General features: G+C 52.2%; 1 protein-coding gene across 1 annotated transcript in view; it reads right to left on the reverse strand.

Moving 5' to 3' along the window:
• Man1c1 (mannosidase alpha class 1C member 1) overlaps window positions 1–21,333 on the reverse strand; it is a 141,321-nt gene that overhangs the window by 23,075 nt on the left and 96,913 nt on the right. The window contains exons 3-5 of the mRNA XM_051171720.1: window positions 10,150–10,265; window positions 7,978–8,058; window positions 1,383–1,477 (exon numbers count right to left, since the gene is read on the reverse strand). Coding sequence (XP_051027677.1) covers window positions 1,383–1,477; window positions 7,978–8,058; window positions 10,150–10,265 — 292 coding nt within the window. The remainder of the gene's footprint in view (window positions 1–1,382; window positions 1,478–7,977; window positions 8,059–10,149; window positions 10,266–21,333) is intronic.

The following is a 21,333-nucleotide window of genomic DNA, read 5'->3' on the forward strand; positions in this document are numbered from 1 at the left end:
TAGCCAGTAGTCTCTGCAGGCCACACAGCTGGCCTTGCCTTTCCTACCATGCCTCCTCTGCAGAGGTGAGCACCCATCTCCACACTGGGCAGTGCTGTTCACCTAGCCCTCCAGCTGCCCGGAACCAGGCCTGCTGGAACAAACACTACAGAGACAGCATAGAGGGTCCAGCCCTCTGCTGGGTCATCTCTGAAGACCGTTCTCTGTAGTGCATGGCTGCTGCATCCTTGCTACCCTCCCATTTTTAGCAGCTGCTTCTTTCCCAGAATATGAGAGGGAGCAACGCCAGGAAGTCCACACGTGCAGCATCTCTCAATGGCAAGCAAGGAGCCTAAAAATATCTATGCCTGTGCCAGGAATCCTAGGGTCTGTGTAGGACCAAGCTCCATTGGGGGGGGGGGGCGCAGGTGAGACACGGGGCTGGACTACAGCAGCGGGAGGGACACTGAGGGTTGTGCCCAGACCCAAGGTGAGGGTGTGGGTCGCTTCTGTCTTCATTCTTAGGATCAATGTATTGGATAAACACTTTGAGGCCAGGCGTGTGTGAGTGTGTGTGTGTGTGTGTGTGTGTGTGTGTGTGAGAGAGAGAGAGAGAGAGAGAGATCTCTGCCGAGAAGGACAACTTCTGTCAGCCCTCATGGATGCCCTGGCCTCTGTGACGTTTTAGTGAGGACACTGGGAAGGCTTCCCACCAGGGGCAGGTAAAAGAGGACCTGGTTTGGGGAGCACAGAGGACAAAGTTACCAAGGCCACAGAGCATCAAAGGAGGTAGGGGCCAGCAGGAGCTGGGCGGACTCTCATCCCAGGCACCTGGCTAGCACTCCTGTGAGGTGCCCCAGATTGGGGCTCAGGCAGGAGAGGGAGCACAGACTAGCTCCGCCTTTCTCCCAGCTCAATTATATCACACGTGGCTCTTAGAGCTGTAGGTGTTTAGAGACCTTCTGTGTCTCCTGCACATAGACCAGACCAGGGCTAGGGCCCTATACAGCAGGACTGCCCTCCTGGACAGGGCCAATGCCCAGAGCCTCTCCAGCCTCCTTGGGTACTGGCTCACGGGGGAGAATGCTCTGCCCACAGGCTGCTGAGCCCTGCCTCAGGAGGGAGGGAGCTGGGGCCAACTTTGGAGGCTATTCACAGAGGAACAAATGTCCCTCCCATCCTGAGAAGGTCAGGCCTGGTTGGTCCAAACCCCTGAAACCTACACTAGGCAACCAATCAACGCCTGTCCTTAGCGCAGGTTTGTTCTCAACATGCACAACATGCCTACTGCCTCAGCTGCCAGCCACATCTGTAAAGCAAAACCGACTCCCTCTGATGGACTCCCGCAACTGGGGGTGGGGTGGGGTGGAGCACAGTCACCAGTTCATGAGGGGTCAGCTCACCTTTTGAAGTTCACAACGCCCTTGGGGATCCCTGTGGGGGTGTTGAAGGCTGGCAGCAGTTTCTCACCCAACTTGATGGCCTTTACACGGAACACCTGTCAAGAAAGGTCAGAGGGCATTGAGTCTGAATTGGGTGGAAGGGTCATGAAACCCTGAGCTACCATCAAGGATGGGGACAGCCCCCCCCCCCCCCCAGAAGAGGTACCACTCAGGTGTTGCAGTCAGATGGCCATGATGGAAGGCTAGCCCCCCACCCCCCCCCCCAAGATTACTGGCCTTGGGCCCTTAGGCCAGGTATTTCTTTCTGAGCATCAAGTTTGGTGTTCATAAAATGCCAGTGTTGTTCCTGAGGTGTTCCTGACGAGGGACTGACTTTGTGATCAGGTGACCTTGGGAAGAGGAGGGGAACACACCAGTGTCACCTCCAAGTCCAGAGGCAGACCCCACCGAGAAGGGTGGGCTGCCTTCATGGAACTATGGGATATCACAGCTGGATGGATCTGGAGCATCCCCAAAGTCTATGCGTTGAAGGCTTGATCCCTGGAACATGGCGGAACATTTAAAATGGAGGGGAAAGGAGTTAGGTCCCGGGTGGCGATATTGGGACCCCCAGCCCTTCCTCCTGCCATGATGTCCTGGACCACTATGGGGCAAAGCAGCAGCCAAGTAAGCAGGTCTGAGACAAGGCCACTGAAACAGAGCCCAGGGGAACATCTTCTTCTTCTTCTTCTTTTTTTAAGCAGACTGTCTCAGGCATTTTGCTCCACAGAGGACTGCTGACTAATGCAGTAACAGTGAGGGGAATAAACGTCTATCTAGACAGAGCGAGTACAGCACTAGGCTAGGAGCCCAGACCGTACAACCCTCCAGGTTCAGGAAATTTTAACCTCCTGGGTGACAGCTTCTCCAAAGAGATGGCAAGAAAAAGGCCTTTCTTTGGTAGTCTGAGGCCACTTGGACTATTTCCAGTTTACAGAAAGGGAATTTAGCACAGGGTAATGAGGTCCCAGCTCAGGGCCCCCACGTGAGACTCTGAGCCCTTTAAAGGGTTCCTCTGAAATGCCAGATTAACTCAGAAGGACGTGGGATCTCCTGACTCAGTAGTGCTTCTCACGACCAGTTTCTCTGAAAGGGCCAGCGAGATGACTCAGTTCATGAAGGGGCTTGCTGCCAAGCTTAAGGACCTGGGTTCGATCCCCGAGCCTCACATGATGGAAGGAGAGAGCCCACTCTCAGAAACTGTCCTCTGACCTCCACATGTATACTTCAACACATGTGAGTATGCACACACCTTTGCAAAACAAATGAACAAATGCAAAAAAAAAAAAAAAAAAACCAACCTTAAACAAACCAACTCAATTTATTTTAGGACATAAATAATCGAGAGCGTTGTGAAAGATTTAATATTATAGCTGTTTATTCCAGCATTGCCTAAAATAGACTGTGGTGAGTCGAGTAACAGGGAAGTGGCCCAGCTCTGGCTTCCATGTGATGCAATGTCATAGAGGAAGTATATACCTTTGAACCTAGAAAAATATTTCAAAATAATGTAACTGGGTCTAAAATTTATTTACATATGAATGCGTGAAAAAAGAAGAAAATACTTCAAAGCATTAATAATGTTTTCTTAGAGGGGCTAGCCCATAGATGTTATTTATTTCCTTTTGGTTTATCTGTGCTTTTTGTGGAATTATTTTTATTTTCTGAAACAAAGGGCTCACTGTACTGCCCAAGCTGCTTTTTGAATGCCTTCACTTCAGCAATCCTTCCACCTCAGCAGTAAGGCCACATACTCTGCAAGCCTGAGGACCTGACCTCAGATCCCCAGCACCCACATAAAAAGGTGGGTGTGGCTGTGGTTTCTGGAACCCCAGCACCGGCCAGGACAGAAATAGGCCCTGCGCCTTGGCTGGGTGACCTAGCCTAAATGGCTAGCTTCCAGTTCAGTAAGAGGCATCCTGCTCTGGCCTCCCAGTTCGTGTGTACAAGTGTACCCACCCACATGCATGTGTGCATGAGCAACATCTCACACACATACACACACCACACGCACACACACATGCACACACACACCACACACATACACCACACACATATACACACACACATACACACCACACACACACACACACACACACACACACACTCCACACAACAGGCCTATAACACAGTTGGACTCCATATTCAACAAACTGTAGACTGAAGACACACTTTTAAGAAAAGCTGCCCATCATGGGGTCCACTTGTAACCCTGACGCTGAGAACAGAGAAACATTTCAAGCCAGGAGTTCGAAGCCAGCGTGGACCACACCCTGGAGAGAGGGGTAACGACATCTGTATTGAGCGTGCGTAGGGATTCTTCTTCCTAAAGAATGGGGCAGCACACAGGCTCTGCTGGCGGGCATCCTAAGGACCCCGTGAGGGTGGACGAGGGCTCTCTGCAAATAGCACGCTATTTCAGGTGAGGGCTTGACCGCTCCTGGAATCTGAGATCCATGGGGCCCAATCACCATGGATACTCAGAGGATAGCAGATGCCATTTTAAGACCTGGGATGCAAGTCCCCACTCTGTTGTTCGGCTGACTCAGTTTCCTGACCTTCGAACAAAGCCATCAGCAACAAAAAACCTGCTGAGTGATGGGCTAAGGGATGCAGCTCATGGACCAGGTCCTTGAGGCCCAGGTTTCATCCCTCTGCCACAGAATATAAAGCAAACAAGCAACAAAAGTCTCATGAGGCAGCTGTTGGGGGCTTTTGAGGGTATATGGCCTTGCCAGGGAAGAAGAAAGGGGGTGACAGGGCTGGCGACACGGTCAGACAAGAGGGCGCTGTGCAGAGCCCGCCAGTGAGTCCTGAAAGCAGAGCCTCAAGGCACCTATCACCTGGAGCTGCAGGGTCCACTGCAGTGCTTGGCCGGGCTGGGACACCACTGGCCTAGTGACAGAAGGGGCTTGCAAGACCCTTGACCCCGTGCAGGCTTTGGAGCTCTGCCCACCTCGGAGGCTGTTGGCGGTGAATGGAACCCACCCAGATGTGAGGTCCAGGCAGTTGCATGGCTGCTGAGACTCTGAGGAGGCTGAGCTAGCCAACAGGATCGTTTCCTCTCTGCCAGAGTACCATGCCCCTCCTGTGCACGGTTCTTACGAGACCTTGATGATGTCAGCTGTCAAAGAAGGTCCCAGTGGTGCTGAGGAGAGACTAGACATGTGTGTGTTAGAGGTGACAGAAGGACATGGGTCCACTCTGACATCTTGGAGGGGAGCAAGGGAGAGGGGCCGTGTCTGCGGAGCTTCAGTCTCCACAACACCCCATGAAGGAGGTTCTGACTAAGCCGGACCCAGCACACATCCTCCCATGTCGCTGTGTGACCTTTGCTGAGCCTGCACTGTCTCTGGGCCTTGGTTTTTCCCCATCTGCACAGTAAGAAGGATGGAGTGTGCCATGGAAGCTTCACGGAGTTCTTGTAGAAATTGCAAAGGAGGACGCTTACATGTGAGCGTGCTTCTAAACTGTGAGGTGCTGTCCCAGCATTCCCAAGAACAACTGTGATCATTCCTGCCATCTTTTTAAAAAACATTTTATTATTTTATGTTTAAGGGTGTTTAGCTGGCATGTATGTATGTCTGGTGCGCCATATACATGTAGGGCTCGAGAAGAGGGCATCAGATCCCCTGGGGTTGGAGTTATAGCAGTTTGAGAGCCGCCGTGTGGGTGCTAGGCATTGAACCCAGGTCCCCTGCAAGAGCATCCGTTGCTATTAACACTGAGCCATCTCTCTAGCCTCACGCCGGTCAGTCATCTCGTTGGGAGTCAAGTGTCAGCAAGAGTGACCAACCAGCAGGGTTCTCTTCTGCCACTTCCTCTGAAGCAAAGAAAGTGGTGGCCAGCGGATGTGGCATACACATCTGTGGGAAGTTAAGAAATAGGAAGCCCACAACGGGCAGCCACTGGGCGTGTGCGAGCTTAGTGTGACTGAGCCGTAGGAGCGAGCAGTGAGCGACAATGGAGACAGAGGCAGGGAGGTCAAAAGCTAGCATATCCCTCAGTGACTCAGGGTTGTAAGTCTATCTCATCATCCTCAGTGGGTGATGCCCGCCTTGCACTCATGGGACATTCGTGGCTCCCACGGAGACGTGCATAGAACTCACAACCTGGTAGTTAGAAAGTAACAGGCCTGGGATAGCAAGGACCGTGGAGGTGTACTGTGTCTCTGGGCAGGGGCTGTACAGACAGACTCATAGCTGCATAGCTGGCTCCCTGATCCTCCCCTTGCGTCTTATGAACTGTTTTCTTCTTCTTCTTCTTCTGTTTTTTTTTTTTTTTTTTTTTAAAGATTTATTTATTATGTATAGAACGTTCGGCCTGCGTGTATGACTGCCCACCAGGTCTCATGATAGATGGTTGTGAGCCACTGTGTGGTTGCTGGGAATTGAACTCAGGACCTCTGGAAGAGCAGACAGTGCTCTTAACCTCTGAGCCATCTCTCCAGCCCGTCAACTGTTTTCTTCTTCTTCCCCCTCCTTCTCCTCTTCTTTTTCTCCTTCCTTCCTTCCTTCTCTTTTTTGGGACAGGGTTTCTCTTTGTAACCCTGGCTGTCCTGGAACTCACTCTGTACACCAGGCTGGCCTCGAACTCAGAGATCCTCCTGCCTCTGCTGCCTCCCTGAGTGCTGGGATTAAAGGCGTGCGCCGCCGCTGCCTGGCCTCGAGCAGTTTCCCAAGTTCCTGATGCTCCTCTGGTCCACAGCCCCTGCCAGGTGCACATCCTGAAGTCAAATGAGCATTGCTCAGTGGGTTGAAGGCTCAGAACTACAGACTCCTCAGAGGAGGAGGGCTGGGTGGCTGCCACCCGGGAGCCAGTGGCTCCTCCCTGAGTGGCTGGTCCTCAAGCACCTCCTCCATCTTTCCCTGCACGCATCTCTCCAACCACAACAGCCAGGGGACGTTGGGCAGCAGCTTGTGAAGCACGTCAGTGACTTTGCCTTTATTTCCACCCCTCCCCCTGCACCCCCCCCCCCTTTCTGCCATCTTCTTGTCCTGGGGATTTCAAATAATATTCAAGCTCTGGGTGGCTTGAAGCCGAGGGCTCCCACCGACAATTTTTTTCTGGACAAATTGGTACAAGCGGTAATCGCTGCTGAGGAGATTATGTTTGATGGAGAGTGGCCCGAAGCGACTCAAGAGATAGAGGTGGCCTGTTGCCTCTAAGCCCTCGACTTCAGTTGTGACAGCTGAGGGAGGAAGACTCTTCTGGACCACAGTGATGGAGGGAGGCAGGAGTTCTCTGTAGCTTTCCTGCTTCATCTGCCCAGCCCTGCATTCCACGTGGCGGCAGAGCTGAGCAGAGAAGCCCTCTGGATCCCCATGAATGCTCTGACTGATGACCTATATTCTGGGGATGCTGCCAACCTGGCCACCCGATACTCAGCCTGTGCTATGACAGAGCTCACGAGGGGTGAAGGAAGGCTCCGGTTTCTCCCAAATTTCAGTATGATCCAGAATTCTCTGGCAGAGAGAAGGCACCCTTTGGAGGTGACAGCCCTGGACCAAACTCTCCCTCCTGTCTCATATCACAAGGGCTTTTGGCCTAAAGAGATATGACTGTCTTATGACTGAAAAGAAGGTGACAAGTGGGGACTTGTTTAAACCCACCTGTAGGTGACCCTGAGTACTTCCTGGCCCTCATAGCCTCACAGTTACAGGCTATGGCCAGCAGAGCAGCCCCACTGCCCCACTGCTCCCTTGAGAGTGGGTGCAGGCAAGTATCTGGCTGCAGTTCTGCCCAGGATGGGAGGGAAGGAAAGGGTTGGCCATGAAGTGCATGAAAACCTATGGCTCCAAGGCTCAGTGTTTAAGAGCACTGGCTACTCTTCCAGAGAACCCAGGTTCAATTCCTAACACATGGAGACTCACTGCCAGCTATAACTACAATTTCAGAGGATCCAACGCCTTCTTATGGCTTCTGTAGGCATTAGACACATATATGGTGCACACACACACACACACACACACACACACACACACACACACACACACAGGCAAACCCTCACTCACATTATTTAAAAAAAAAAAAAGCCGGCATGGTGGCTCACGCCTTTAATCTCAGCACTCAGGAGGCAGAGCAGGCAGATCGCTGTGAGTTCGAGGCCAGTCTGGTCTACAAAGCAAGTCCAGGACAGTCAAGGCTACACAGAGAGACCCTGTCTAAAAAAAAAAAAAAAGCCAATGGCCTGGGGAGTGAGAAGCAGGTGTCTTGGCTTTGTAGGTCCTGAGAACTGACATCTTTGAATGGCAGGTTGCTGTGTGAGGGGTGGGGGGATGGGGTGGGGATAGGGGTGGGGGCACGGGGGTGGGTGGCATGTGTGCAGGTTTTGCATGGTTCTATCTTCACAGAACTCATCACCTGCTCTGGTAGGCAAGTGAGCTCACCCGGGGCCATAGATCTGAGCAATGTGGAATCATCACGGGTGCTCCTGGTTGGTCTCTGGAAGACCACCTGCTCTCATGAAGTGGCTGGGAAAGAAGAGGCGGGCCTATTGTTTTTCCTAAGATCCATCCAGCCTGGACAACTCTCAGGCCTCAAAGGACCAACTTACCTCTTCTCCCGTCAGGTAGAAGGCCGAGAGCAGTCCTCCGATATATCGGATGTTCACTTCAAACAGAGATGCTTCTCCGCTCTGCAAGAAGGCAGGGAGGGGACAGCAAGGACTGTGTGTGAGCTCCCAGAGTCAGTCAGGCTCTGGACGCAGGCCACACTGCTCCCCTCAACACACACCTGTGCCCTGCTCTGGGGACCCAGCTCAGTTTTCACAGCAGAGGTCGAGAGGGACCAGTACCTGCCTGGCAATGGCTACTGTGCATTTAAGTGTTCCAAATCAACACCAGCTTTGGCTCCCTTCCCCAGCCTTGCCGGAGGCCATGGAAGCAGTTACGTTTGGCTGTACTCCAAGGAGCCTAGGACCTGGGCCGAGCTGTGGGAGAAGCTTAGCCCAGAGAGAGGCAAAGCCTTCTCTCTCTCTCTCTCTCTCTCTCTCTCTCTCTCTCTCTCTCTCTCTCTCTCTCTCTCTCTCTCTCTCTCTCTCTCTCTCTCGCCACACCCACCCCCTCCTGAGAAGCTGCCCTGCCTTAGTGGGTAATGAGAGAGGCCTTTCCCTGGGCAGGGCAGGGCTGAGCAGGAGAATGTAGGCAGATGCCTGTGTACGAGCCATTAGTCCCTGGGCCCATTCGCACTGCCCTTGTCCCTGACTGGACCAAGCAGGTGTGGAAGCACCATGCCAAGGGCAGGGTCTGGCTAAATTCCATGTACAGGGCTTTGTCTCTCTCTTCCCCCTGGGTTTCCTACTGCCCAGAATGAGTCTGCCACTGCCACCTCCCAGCAGGCCTTCTCACAGGTACAGTAAGCTTGGGGGTGGGGGGACCTCACACAGGTACCTATTGTCACCTCCTTTGCCCCAGGTGCTCCCCTTGGCAGCTTTCTGCATCATGTTTTACTTTTTTGTTTTGTTTTGTTTTGTAATGCTGGGGGTTTAACTGAGGGTCTAGCCTTCTTTTTTCTTTATCGTAAGACAGGGCCTCACTGATTGTCCAGGCTAGCCTTGAACTTGTGCTCCGGCTGCCTCAAGCATCCAGAGTAGCTGGGATTCCAGGACTGGATCACCAGGCCTGGCTCAGGCTTTCATTTATTGACAACAGCCTTTGTTATCTATTAATCTGGGAGGATTTTTTTTTTCCACTAGCCAAGAATCTGCAGATCTCATTTCCTTTCAGGCTTGGAATGTTCCATGGCATCACCTCATCCTCTAGATGAAAAAGCTAAGGCTTGCTGGGCGTGGTGGCGCACGCCTTTAATCCCAGCACTCAGGAGGCAGAAGCAGGCAGATCTCTGTGAGTTCGAGGCCAGCCTGGTCTACAAAGTGAGTCTAGGACAGTCAAGGCTAACACAGAGAGACCTTGTCTTGAAAAACAAAACAAAAAACAAAGCCAACGAACCAAACAAACAAAAAGCTGTGGCTCAAAGAGGTGGCCCCGCCTTTCTTTTTTTCTGAAAACGCTCTAATCTGCTGAGGCCTGCCTGAGTGTCCACAGCTCCCTGGTCCCCTGAGCAGGCCCATCCTTTGCCTGGAGGAGCTGGGGGGCTTTCCTAGAGGGACCAGGTAGGTCCCCGAAGATGCTCCTCTGCCTCTCTCCCACCAACAGACAAGGAGCAAAGGGCTCTCCACACTCCCCTGGCCTCACAGACACCAGAAGTTGCAGAGGCCTCAAGATGATTCTAGTAATTATAATGGTGATGAGGATGCCACTTTGCCTTTGGTGTTGGTTTTATGGGGCTATAAAACACCCTCCACGGCCCTCTCCTTGGTCATCATCCCTGTCTCATAGCAAGGAGACAAAGGTTGGAAGAGGTGGGAAGCCTGTCCCTGCTCTGCGGTCCAGTTCTCAGCTCCCCTCCCCCACATCTCTTGCCTCTATTTCTCTTTCCTACCATTTGCTGAGCAACGTGGGGAGGGGAGGGGAGAGATGGCCCTGGCTGTGTGCTGTGCCACCCCCCTGCCCCCACCCCCCACCCCCCGCCTTGCACCAGAGGACACCATCTGGGAGACATCCCCACGTCAAGCCTGGTGATCAGTGAGGAGACTCAGCAGGGTCCAGACTGCAGCCCCGGGCTCTAGACTGCTCTGTTGTACAGTCCCAGGCAAGAAGCCTGCTGTCTGTGAAGGGGGGGGGGGGGGGGCGCGGCGGCTCTCACTTCCCCATGGCCTCTGACTCACCACGTTCAGGTGGAAGCTGTCTTGCACCCAGGCCTTGGCCTCCTGGAACTCCTCCTTCAGCTCCATGAGGTACAGGGTGTCAAGAGAATCGATGATGGTCGCGCCACTGAGGCCACCTGCAGGCACAGAGAACTGCACGTGTGAACCGGGGACATTTTTATTCCTTCCATTCTCAGGTAGACAAGGTCACACTTTCCTAGGATCCCCAAAAGCCTGGGGAATCTCAAGGCACCAGCTAGGGTGACTCCAGCACCACCAGTGAAGGCTGGACCCATCATGCAGTCCCCTGATGGAGGCTGTGCTGGCCCCTTCCCAGACCAGGTCACTGTGTGGTCAGCAAGTCACTCAGTTCCAGGTGACACCACACTGACCAAGGTGGCATGCACAGCTCCTGGGGTGCCGCCAGTCCTGCGGCTTATTATCCTTCTTTCTGCTTTACCCTGTGGAAAATAGAGGTGCCCACACACGCTTATGCGGGGAGACAGACAGTGCAGGGCTGCGAACCCAGGGAAGATACCCAAATCTACCAAATCCTGCAACACAGGCTAGAACAAAGCACATGAACATCAAAAGGGCATCCAACCACACAGGTAAGGTGGACCAGCCTTTATGTGCTTGGAGGGCAACCCTAGAACCTCTTTAAGTTAAAACAAAACAACAAAACAAAAACAGGCTGTGTGGCGCATGCCTGTGACTCAAGCACTTAGGAGGCAGAAGCAGGAGGCTTGCAGGAGCTCAGGGACACGTAGTGGGTTCCAAGGTTAGCCTGGGCCACTTAGTGAGTTGTGAGGCCAGACACTGTCTATCAAATAAAAAGACAGGTATGGGTTAGCTCCTTTCACATTGTTGGTCAGTAGAGCCCTATAGACTCTGCCAAATATTGCAGGCTACTGCTATTGTTACTGCTTTTGCTCTTGGTTACCCTCTAGAATTGATGGTAAGATCCTATTGTTGAAGATTCCACATGCTCAAATCACAGAACATGGTGGAATCAGGCTGGTACTGACTTGGAAGCCTCCTCCCTGCTGGCTAGCCTTCACGGTGCTTGGAGGTACTGTGCGTGCTACCAGAGGAGCAAAGCAAAGATCCATCTTACCCAATTTTGAACACTGTGTCTACAGTAACAACTGACCGGGCAACAGAGTCCCACTGGTGCAGCAGTGGCACTAATGTAATGGAAGTAACCAACCACCAACCACTTTCTGATTGGATTTGAATCCTGCCCCACAAGGCTGAATTCATGCCTGGTACTATTCACGGGGTTAAAAACCTGTGGCTGGCTAGGTCATAAGCCCTACGGGAGAACCTAGCATTATTTCTTTGCTAAGTGGACAAACCCAACTGCCTCCTAAGTACATGTCTTTGTTCCCATAGATTAGCACAACATCTCACAAGCCTCATCAGAGGCTTTTTTTCCCCCAGATGGCGATGAATACCGAGAGCCACAACTGACCAACGTGCAGAGAATAAAAGACTATGGAGTGTTCATCTCTAAATCTGTACCCCTCACCCAAGGCTCAGGGATCATTCGGAAAGAAGGGTTAGAAAAACTGTAAGAGCCGGAGAGAGCAGATGTTTGCAGCAAAACACTACTTGCCAGACATGTCAGGGCTGCTGCACACTCGAACTCCCAGTGGCTGGGACAGCGTACATAAGAACTGCACAAGAGCAAGCCAGGCACATCCCAGCATGAAGGCCCACCTGTAGCCAAGGAGCCCTTGGCAACTGACGGCTGCTGGTGGAGGAGAGCCAGCTCTCTTCAGGGATGCTGCCCCCACCCCAGGCTCTGTATTTGAACTTCCGGTCCCTTGTTGGTGGCGCCGTTTATGAGGGAGGTTATGGGACCTCAGAAGGCACATACAACCTTGCTAAAGGAATCACCAGGGGTGGGCTTTGAGGGTTTACAGCCTTGTTCTCATTCTCAGCTTCCTGTATGCAGTTGAAATGTGATCTCTCGCCTTCCTGTTCCGGCCACTTGCTGCAGCCCCTCCTGGGCCATTATGGACTCTATATGGTTCCCTCAAATAAACTCTTCCTTCCATATATGTTAGGTTTGGTTGTGTTGTTTTGTCACAACAACAGAAAAGAAACTCATAGACAGCACATGTTCCAGAAGACGGACGGCCCGACACCCAGGTAAGTACAGGCAGCACTGAACGGACTCAGTTTTTTTTTTTTTTTTTTTAAGAGTACATGAGTGGTGAAGACAGGGGAGAAACTGGAGGGGAGAGGAAGAGGAGGGGTGTGACCAAATATTATAGGCATGTATGAAATTCCCAAACAATTAAGGGGGGGGGGAGAGAGAGAGAAAGAAAGAGAAAGAAAGAGAGAGAGAGAGAAGAAAGAGAGAGAGAGAGAGAGAGAGAGAGAGAGAGAGAGAGAGAGAGAGAATGAGAATTAAAAAGCAAAAACAGAACAGCTGGCGGAGATGGCTCAGTTAGTGAAGAGTTTGGTGGCTATGCCTGTAATGTCAGTGCTGGGAAAGCAGAGACTGGCTGGCCCAGCCTGGTTGGCGAGTCCCAGGTCCGTAAATCCCTGTGTCATAAAAGCAAAGGAGACAGCACTTGAAGAGCAACAGCCGAGGCGGTCCTACGTGCTCTACATACATGTACACATGTGCACATGTACCCTCCCTCACATACAAAGCCAACAAGACCAAACAAATTTCCAAAAGCAGTACGGCAGAAGCTCTTCCTTGCAAAGTGAAGGAAGGTGGGGGGGGGGGCGCTCTAGGCTCCAAGCTGGAGGCTGTGGGGCTCAGGGTTTATCTCTGGGGGCTGGAGGAAATGCTGCTTATTCCTCCTGGGTTGTTTTCATCGCTAGAGATTTATTTCCATTAAAAAGGGAAAAGGAGAAAAAAAGAGAGAGAGAGAAAAAAAAAAGGAAAACCGGTTTAGACAAAGAAGCCAAACAAATGTGCAACCCCAGAGCCCTCATGTTCCCTCTTATTCTAGGGCAGCGAGTTCACAAAGAGCTACCTGCTTGCCCCCTGCCCCCCACCCGATGCTGGCTCTGGGAGTAAATACTGAAATAACTTGCCCCCCCCCCCAATCCTCGGTGCGAGGGAGGCAGGAGAGGGCTGAGGAAAACCTCAGCCGGTCGGTCGAGCACCACCAGAGCCTAGAACGGAGAGGATGGGGAAGAGAGAGGGAAGGAGAGTTTGGAGCCATCTGTAGAGCTTCCTGGAGGAGGTGGCAGAAGAGGAGGAGGAGAAGGTGGCAGCTGGCTCTCAGCAATACCTGACAACTACAGCCACAGGCAGAATCAATGTCTTTTAGGATCAAAGCGCTTTCACTCACAAATTCTTTGAAGGAGGCTGATACCCAGACTCTCCTCAGGTGTCCTGATTTGCATCCGCAAATCTCGTTCAAGTCTCGTCTATAAAAGGTATTGTATTTGGCTAGGATGTAGGCAATTCTCCTATATAGTCTATTCCATCTCAGATAAATTACAAACCTTAGTGTCAGGCAAGTCCCTGTCACGTTGTTTTAGGGGCTAGAGACAAGAATAAGATTGTGCCCAGTACACAGTCTCTACCCCACCCTCAATATTTTCCATTGGTGACTGGCTGAATTCACTCATGTGTTTTTGGTTTTGTTGTTGTTGGTTTTGTTCTCATTTTTGTTTTTGTTTTTTCGAGACAGGGTTTCTCTGTGTAGCCTTGGCTGTCCTCGACTTACTTTGTAGACCAGCCTGGCCTCAAACTCACAGCGATCCACCTGCCTCTGCCTCCCGAGTGCTGGGATTCAAGGCATGCACCACCACACCCGGCTTGAATTCACTCATGTGAAACCAACGGATGCAGAGACCTCATGACTCAATGGCTGTCCCCACTGTGCCCTTGCAGGGGGCTCAGGAGTGAGAAGTCACAGGCTCTGCCCTCCTGAGCAGAACCCACTGAGTCTGGCCTGGCTTCGGTGCCTCCACACTCAGGGTTATTGGCCTGCGTCGCCCTAACTGCTCACCCGTGTTGACAGTGCACATGGACAGCGGACAGCCTGAACGGAATCATGGACAGGCATGGTGTGATACAGGGTGGAGAAATGGAGCAAAGACAGGGTCAGCAGTTAAGGACATGTCACCAGAGGAGAAGGCTGGCCACAGGAAAAGGAGATGGCTGTGTGTGAGTGAGGGCTGAAGTGAACCTGGGAGGCAGGCATTCCTTTCCTAGCTGTTCCCTGGAGGTGCCTGTGCTTTTTGGATTGCTGGTCTGGAGCTCAGGCCCCACTCTGCAGGGCCTGGTGACCTGCAGCCCTGCTTAACGTATCCTTGGCTGGTGTTTTAAGGGCCTGCAGGGACTCTGAGGGCCTGTTGGGTCATCCTTTCATCTCACAGACGAGGCCCCATCAAGGACTAACCCAGCCCAGGGGAGATGAGCCTCCATCACCGATGTGGCCGGTCAACCTTGAGCAAAGAGACCTACATGCACTCACCCATCTGGCAGTCAGCTATGAGTCAAGCCCGGGAGGAAGTTGAGTCTGGTCTCTCCAGGGCACAGCAGAGTCTCTGATTTCAAAATCCTGCCCCAGGCCACCTGTTCACCTCAATGGCCTCTGTCTCTTGGGGCCCAGCAGGGAGAGAGAGCAAGCAGGGCTCCTTATGACCAGCTGTCCCCATGACACCTGAGAAACTGGCTGAGTTGGTTGGTGAGGGCCTGCTCTCGCTTGAGGCTCTGGCTTCTTGGCTTGGTTGGGGTCCAGCAAGGCACTTACTGAGAGCCTTCACTTCAGGCTCAGGGTTATCCTGGGACCCAGGATGACAGAGAAGGCTCTACCTCCCACCCAACCCTATGTGCCACCTGGGATGGCTTCCATGGGGAAGAGAGTCGCCAGTAAACAGGCCATGACCTATGTACACACCTAAAGATCCAATGGAGCTCAAAACAGTAGGCAGGACGTTTTCCGGGGCTGCAGCCGTGGTGGGCTCTGGCGTGGCCTACTCTCTGAGTCCTATCTCTGAGCTCCACTCTTCACACGGGGTACCCTTGTCAGATCAGGAGACAGTGAAATACGTTAGAAAGAATAAAGCAGGAGAACTGGCTGGGATCCCAGCACAAGCCAGCAGCGCACCTGCTGCAAGCTTCAGAGCTGCCTGTGGACTAAGGGGAAGACCCCTGGGGTGGAGCACTGGAAGCTGTAGCGGGTCCCTGAGCATGACACACACACCGTCATAAATTCATCTGTGCTTTCTTAGTGAGCCCTAAGTGATTGGTAAATCCGTGCCCTGACTTTTTGTTGTTGTTGTTGTTTTGTTTTGTTTTTTCTTCCCGGGGTCCCTTTGTCCACCTTGACACGGTGGCTGTGGCTAGGAAGTGGGAAAGGATTTGGAAGTGTGAGAGACTCTATTGGTCCTTCCCCGTGGGTGGGAGGGGCTGCTGTCACCTCACTGTTCTGACTTTTGTCCATGGAATGAAGCCTCCAGAGAGGCCGCACATGGCTTGCTGTCCAACTCTGTCTCGGTGACACACTAGCTAGTGGATGGGGTGAGCCTCCAAGACTTTTTGAGCCTCACTCCCCACTTTGACTCGGGGGGTGGGGGGGTATAGAGGACCTAAGTTATGATATTGCCAGCTGCAGTGCATGGAAGGGAGATGGCGACATGAGTGTGTAACACAATATACCAACATCTGGCCCCTGCACCTGTCACTGGGCAGCCCCTCCACAGTGCTTTTGGTGGTCCTGGGTATCTGCTGCTTGGGCCATCATGACCCCTGACCTCTGTGCACCAGACTCCATTTTCTTTCTTTCTTTCTTTCTTTTTATTTTAATTTTATTAATTTATTCAGAGTACAACTAAAATGTTAAGCCATCACTTGTATCCTCCCGTTCCTCACTCCCTCCCACTTTCACCCTATTCCCCTCCCCTAGGTCTAAGACCCACGGGGACTTCCTCCCCCACTATATGGTCATAGGCTAAAAAGTTTCATCTTCGTAGCCTGCTTTTCTTTCTTTGAGTGCCACCAGGCCTCCCCACCAAGGGGAGGTGGTCAAATATGGAGCACCAGAGTTCATGTCAGATTCAGTCCGCGCTCTCCACATAACTGTGGAGAATGTCCTGTCCATTGGGTAGATCAGAGTAGGGGTTCAATGTTTACTACTTGTATTGTCCTTGGTTAGTATAATAGTTTGAGAGCAGACACCCCCTGGGCCCCGATCCACCCATCACTAGAACCCTCTGGATCCTTCTATTTACCCATCTCCTATATTTTTCTTACCTACAATCTCAGTAGGATGGCCTCACATCTATCTCACTTTCCTGGGAAGTGAAGACTTGCTTCCATTTTCATACGTGTTGCTTTTCTAAAACCAGATCCAGAGCCTGCCATGGCTCCCCGGTACCCTTACAATGAGGCATGCCCACCCTTGCTTTCAGAGCTTTGTATGATTCTCTGTGTACTGTGCCAGGTTAGCAGCCTGCACATTCTTTGAGGCCTGCTTCCCACACAGCCTACCCTGACTCCCACTCATGAACCCGTTCAGAGCACACCCACGACACTCTCTTGGACCCTCCATGCATTATAGGATTTTATTTTTCCCTCTGAACATCTGACAAGTGTTCAAATGTTTAAAGGTCCCTCTGTCTCTCTGTCCCTCTCCCATTGAACCTTGTAGTTTAGCCATAAAGGCCACAGGTCCACTGTCCGTCTCTGTGAGCTCCTTATATGCCTTGGAGTTTGTAGTTCCTCTACCAACTCTTGCCCTCCGCCACCCCCCACCCACCCCCGTGGCAGTCCAGTGTCCACCTTGCTGGCCCTCAGCATCACTCTGACCAGCCCCCCCACGCCCCACCCCCGTCGCCTCATGTGCATGAAATCATGCCGTGTTCTCTGAGAAGCCTTCCCTGGCACCTCTGGCTCACGGGCCCTCATTCCCGTAGGTTCTGAAGGAATCATCCAAGCCTGTCCCTTCACAACAGGTAGAACCCTGGTATGAGTGGTGGTGTCCCCAAGACACAGCTGCTGGGGGACAGCGAGAAGGCAGGTGACAGGAAGCCATATTCGCTCTTACGTCTAGTCTTCTGCTGGCTCTTTCCTGGGCTTGAACTTAGGAGTGAGACTGTCCCTCTTGCTTTTCCCGTTTGCCTATGGTGATGGATTCCTAGTCCCCTTGGCTGGGTCCTCACGGTCACCAGCTCCACATCCTGGGTTGTGGGAGATTCGGTCTGGGCCTGGTCCTGTTCACACACTGGGGACTCCCAGATTTAAATTTCCTTCCAGGACTTTGTCCCTGATGCCACTGGCGATTACAGGCGCTGTCTATTATCTCCTATTAACACTCTTTCCAGCTCCTCCTTCCAAATGACCCTCAGCCTCTTTGCTCCCTTCCCCAAGGATGGTAGCCCTGCATCCAGGCCCTACTGTCTCCTGGGCAGCCCCGTTGTGCAGCGTAATGCAAGAACATACCCAGGACCACCAAAAGCCCTAGGCTTTCTCCTCATCCATCGTTTTCCCCTGTTCCTTCTGTCCTCAACAAGGCCAGAGGGAACCTATTCAATGCAAGTCAGGGCCTGGAGATGGCCCAGTCTGTAAAGTGTTTTGTGCCCAAGCACGAATAAGGACCTGAGTTATATCCTTGAAACTCAAGAAAAAAGCAGAGTGTGGGGCGGGCGAGATGGCCCTGTGGATAAAGGCCCTCGCCGCCATGACCCATGACCTGAGTTTGAGCTTCAGTGCCCACTTGCTTGAAGAGAGAACTGACGCTTGGACGTCGTCCTTTGACTTCCACACATCTACACAATACTAAATAAATAAATGTAATAGTAAAAAAAAAAAAAAAAAAAGCCAGGATGGCATGCTTTTACAATTCCTGTGCTGAGGAGAGTCAGGGTTAGGCTTAGCCTTTATTCTTGCTGGGCGTAGTGGCATGCAGCTTTAGTTCCATCACTAGGGAGGCAGAGGCAGGCAGATCTCTGTGAGTTCAAGGCCCAGCCTCGTCTACAGAGTGAGTTCCAGGGCAACCAGAGCTATGTAGTGAGACCCTCCCTGTCTAAAAAAAAACAACATAAGGCTGGGCGTGGTAGTGCACGCCTGTAATCCCAGCACTCAGGAGGCAGAGGCAGGTGGATCGATGAGAGTTTGGGGCTAGCGTGGTCTACAAAGGGAGTCCAGGACAGCTAAGGCTACACAGAGAAACCCTACTCAAAAAGCCAAAACCAAACCCAATCAACCAAACAAACAAACAAATAAACAAACCCCCCCAAAACAAACCCCTTGCCATTTCTGTGAAATAATGGAAACAGGGGGGGGGGTCCCTGGGGTTCAATGGAGAGTCAGTCAGTCACGCCTACTCAACGACCTCCAGGCCAATGACAGATCATGTCTCAAAAACCAAGGTGGATGACACCCGAAGAGGGTCAATGCTCAAGGTCATCCTCTGGCCCCCACAGGTTCCACGTTGCCTTGCCCAGAGCTTCCTGTTGAGAGGAGGCAGCGGGGAGCTCAGGCCCCAATCTCTTCCCAGGGCTGCCTCCATGGAGCCGCTTGCCTGATCTGCGTCTCCGCCAACCGTGCCATATAATAATGATGTTTTTTATGTAATGTTATATTAACAGAGAGAAATGGGTCAGGCTGGGCAACTCCAGCTCCGGGAAGAACATTTAGAAAAGGGGGAAAAAAAAATGACCCAAGGCATAGCCTATTACTGCGTCTCCCCAGAGCCACACGCTAATAGCTGTGTTTAATTTAATGATACAATCCACAGAGGCTTCTCTTGGTCTGTAGTAAAACAACATGTAGGTCTTTTCTCAGCTGCCACAGAGAGCGGGATGGCTGTGTGTGGCAGGCCGGACTTCTACATGGGGGGCAAAGGCACTGCCCACCCATGGGAATGGGGCTCCTTCCATAGCTGTACCCCAGTGCCTGGGCGGGGTAGGCAATGACCTGGACCAACAGAATCAAGCAGGAGAGGAAACGCCGGCTTCCCGGGTGCCCTTAAGAAACTGACTGGCAAGCTAGGTGTGGTGGCGCACGCCTTTAATCCCAGCACTCGGGGAGAGGCAAAGGCAGGCACATCGTTGTGAGTTCGAGGCCAGCCTGGTCTACAAAATGAGTCCAGGACAGCCAGAGCTACACAGAGAAACCCTGTCTTGAAAAACCAAAAAAAAAAAAAAAAAAAAAAAAAAAAAAAAAAAAAAAAAAAAAGAGAAAGAAAAGAAAAAAGAAAGAAGGAAACTCACTGGCAGCTCTCCTCCTGCCTCTGTGAGGGACAGCCGCCATATTGTGAGGGAGCCCAAGACAGCTCCCAGGAGGCCATGCGCAATTATCCCAACTGACCGTCCCATCAGAGGTCTAGCTAACAACAGGTGTGGATTCGAGAAATGTGGATTAAAAAAGCCTCCACATCCAAGCCTCCTCAGCTGAGTGGCTGCACACCAGGTGCAAAGAAGCACCCATACTGTGCCTTCTGAGAATGCCTGACTAATCCAAGAGCCTCACCAGACAACAGCTCTGAGCACTAAGCTCTGAAACAGCAAAGGAACCTGGGAAGTTTTACCACATGAGTTTCTAGGAAGATTCGTTAGAGTGGCACCGGCCCTACCACCACTAGCGCCACTAAGCATATTGTATATTGTCGAAAACCACTGTCTTATAGGGGTGAGGCCTTCCAGCTGTACAGAAACGTTCTGTTTCCTTCCTTAGGTAGTGCAGGCTGGCTTCAGGCTCACCGTCCTCCTGCCTTGGCTTCCTGTGTGCTAAGATCACAGGTGTATATGCCTTTTTATTCTCACGAGGCGGTCTAGGTTTTCTTTTCCTGGAATATTTATGATGCTGTTTCCCGGGTCACTCGAATTGCACTTAAGAGGCTGTTTCCAGGCAAAGGCTTCTTGGAGATTCTGGAAGAATAAGCATTCCGAGGAGCTATTCCCGGAATCCAGAATGCTCACTAACATGAGGGCTGAGTAACGCGAGACTTACTCAGCCTGGTCTGCCCACGCCACTGGCCTATTTAAAAGCTCTGCTCCTCCTGGTCTCCAGGGTCAAACTCCTGATGCACTAAGTAAAGATGCAGTCCAGGCCTTGCATGGTACCCCTGTTACCTGCCTTATGAATGATGTACTGCCCCGACCACAGATCCCCAGCAGTGACCTGCGTCCTCTGAGGGAATCCACTAGCACAGGTCTCTGTGCCTGGGATGCCTTTTGCTAGGATTCCAAGGTGTCTCCCATATCCTAGGAACCGAAATTCCAATGCAATGGTGTTGCAGGTGGGACCTAGGACATAAGGAGGTCCTGGGGGCTATGTGCACACATGCAAAGGGATGCTGTTAACATGGGAGTGGGTAAGTTATCTCAGGCATGGGTCCTGGTCAATGCAGTGAGCTTGGCTTCCTCCCTCCCGTTGCTCTTCTGCCTCCCAGGATGAGAGTGGGAAAGACCAGTTGTGTGATGTCCTTAGATCCTGGTCTGGAGTTGACATCGCAGAAAACAAATGTCGGAGGAGCATGAAAGCCTGTGACCAGCAAGACCTCATTGAAACTGGCACCCCCAGCGCTCGCTTCCAGCCGGGCACTGCAGCGCCGCACACACGGCTCTCTTAAGCCTCGTGACAGCTCCCGTGATGTTATCCTCTCAGAGACGGGGATCAGGGCTTATCAGATCAGATCACTTGCTCAAGATTCAGCCATTCAGCTGAATGGGGTGCCGGCGCCTGGCACAGGAGTGCCACAGGAAGAGAGGAACCAAGGCCCAAGTGTAACGAGTGTTGGCTGACTCTCCTGGGGTGATGGGAACACAAGCTTCCTGAGCCCACGTAGGGTACCGGCGACATACCACAAACACACTCAGCCTAGCTTGGTGAACCAGGAACGAATGGGGCGTACTCACTGGAGTGTGGCCCCCCCCTAACAGTTGTACCACCTAAAAAGTCCCACCCCAGCATGGTTGACAACGTCCTAAAATATGAAAAGTCCCTTTTCCACTAACCTCCCTTCTAGTCCCTTCTGAGGCCACATGTACAGGCAGCCAGGGGAAAAGGGTAGCTGAGTGCGGGGGCGGGGTGGTGTCTTTGGTCAAGGGGCGCTATATCCATTTGATAAGAGCTGGCAGAGCACACGCAGAGGGGAGGGCAAGGTACAGCAGGAAGAATGCACACTGCATACGCTGGGAGATGGTGAATCATAGCAAGTTCATGAAGCCAACAGTGGTAGAAGGCTCCGAAAAGGAGAGAAAGCAGCGTGGACGGAGGTG

Source organism: Acomys russatus, chromosome 29 (genome assembly GCF_903995435.1).
Source record: "Acomys russatus chromosome 29, mAcoRus1.1, whole genome shotgun sequence".
NCBI classification, from domain to species: Eukaryota; Metazoa; Chordata; class Mammalia; order Rodentia; family Muridae; genus Acomys; species Acomys russatus.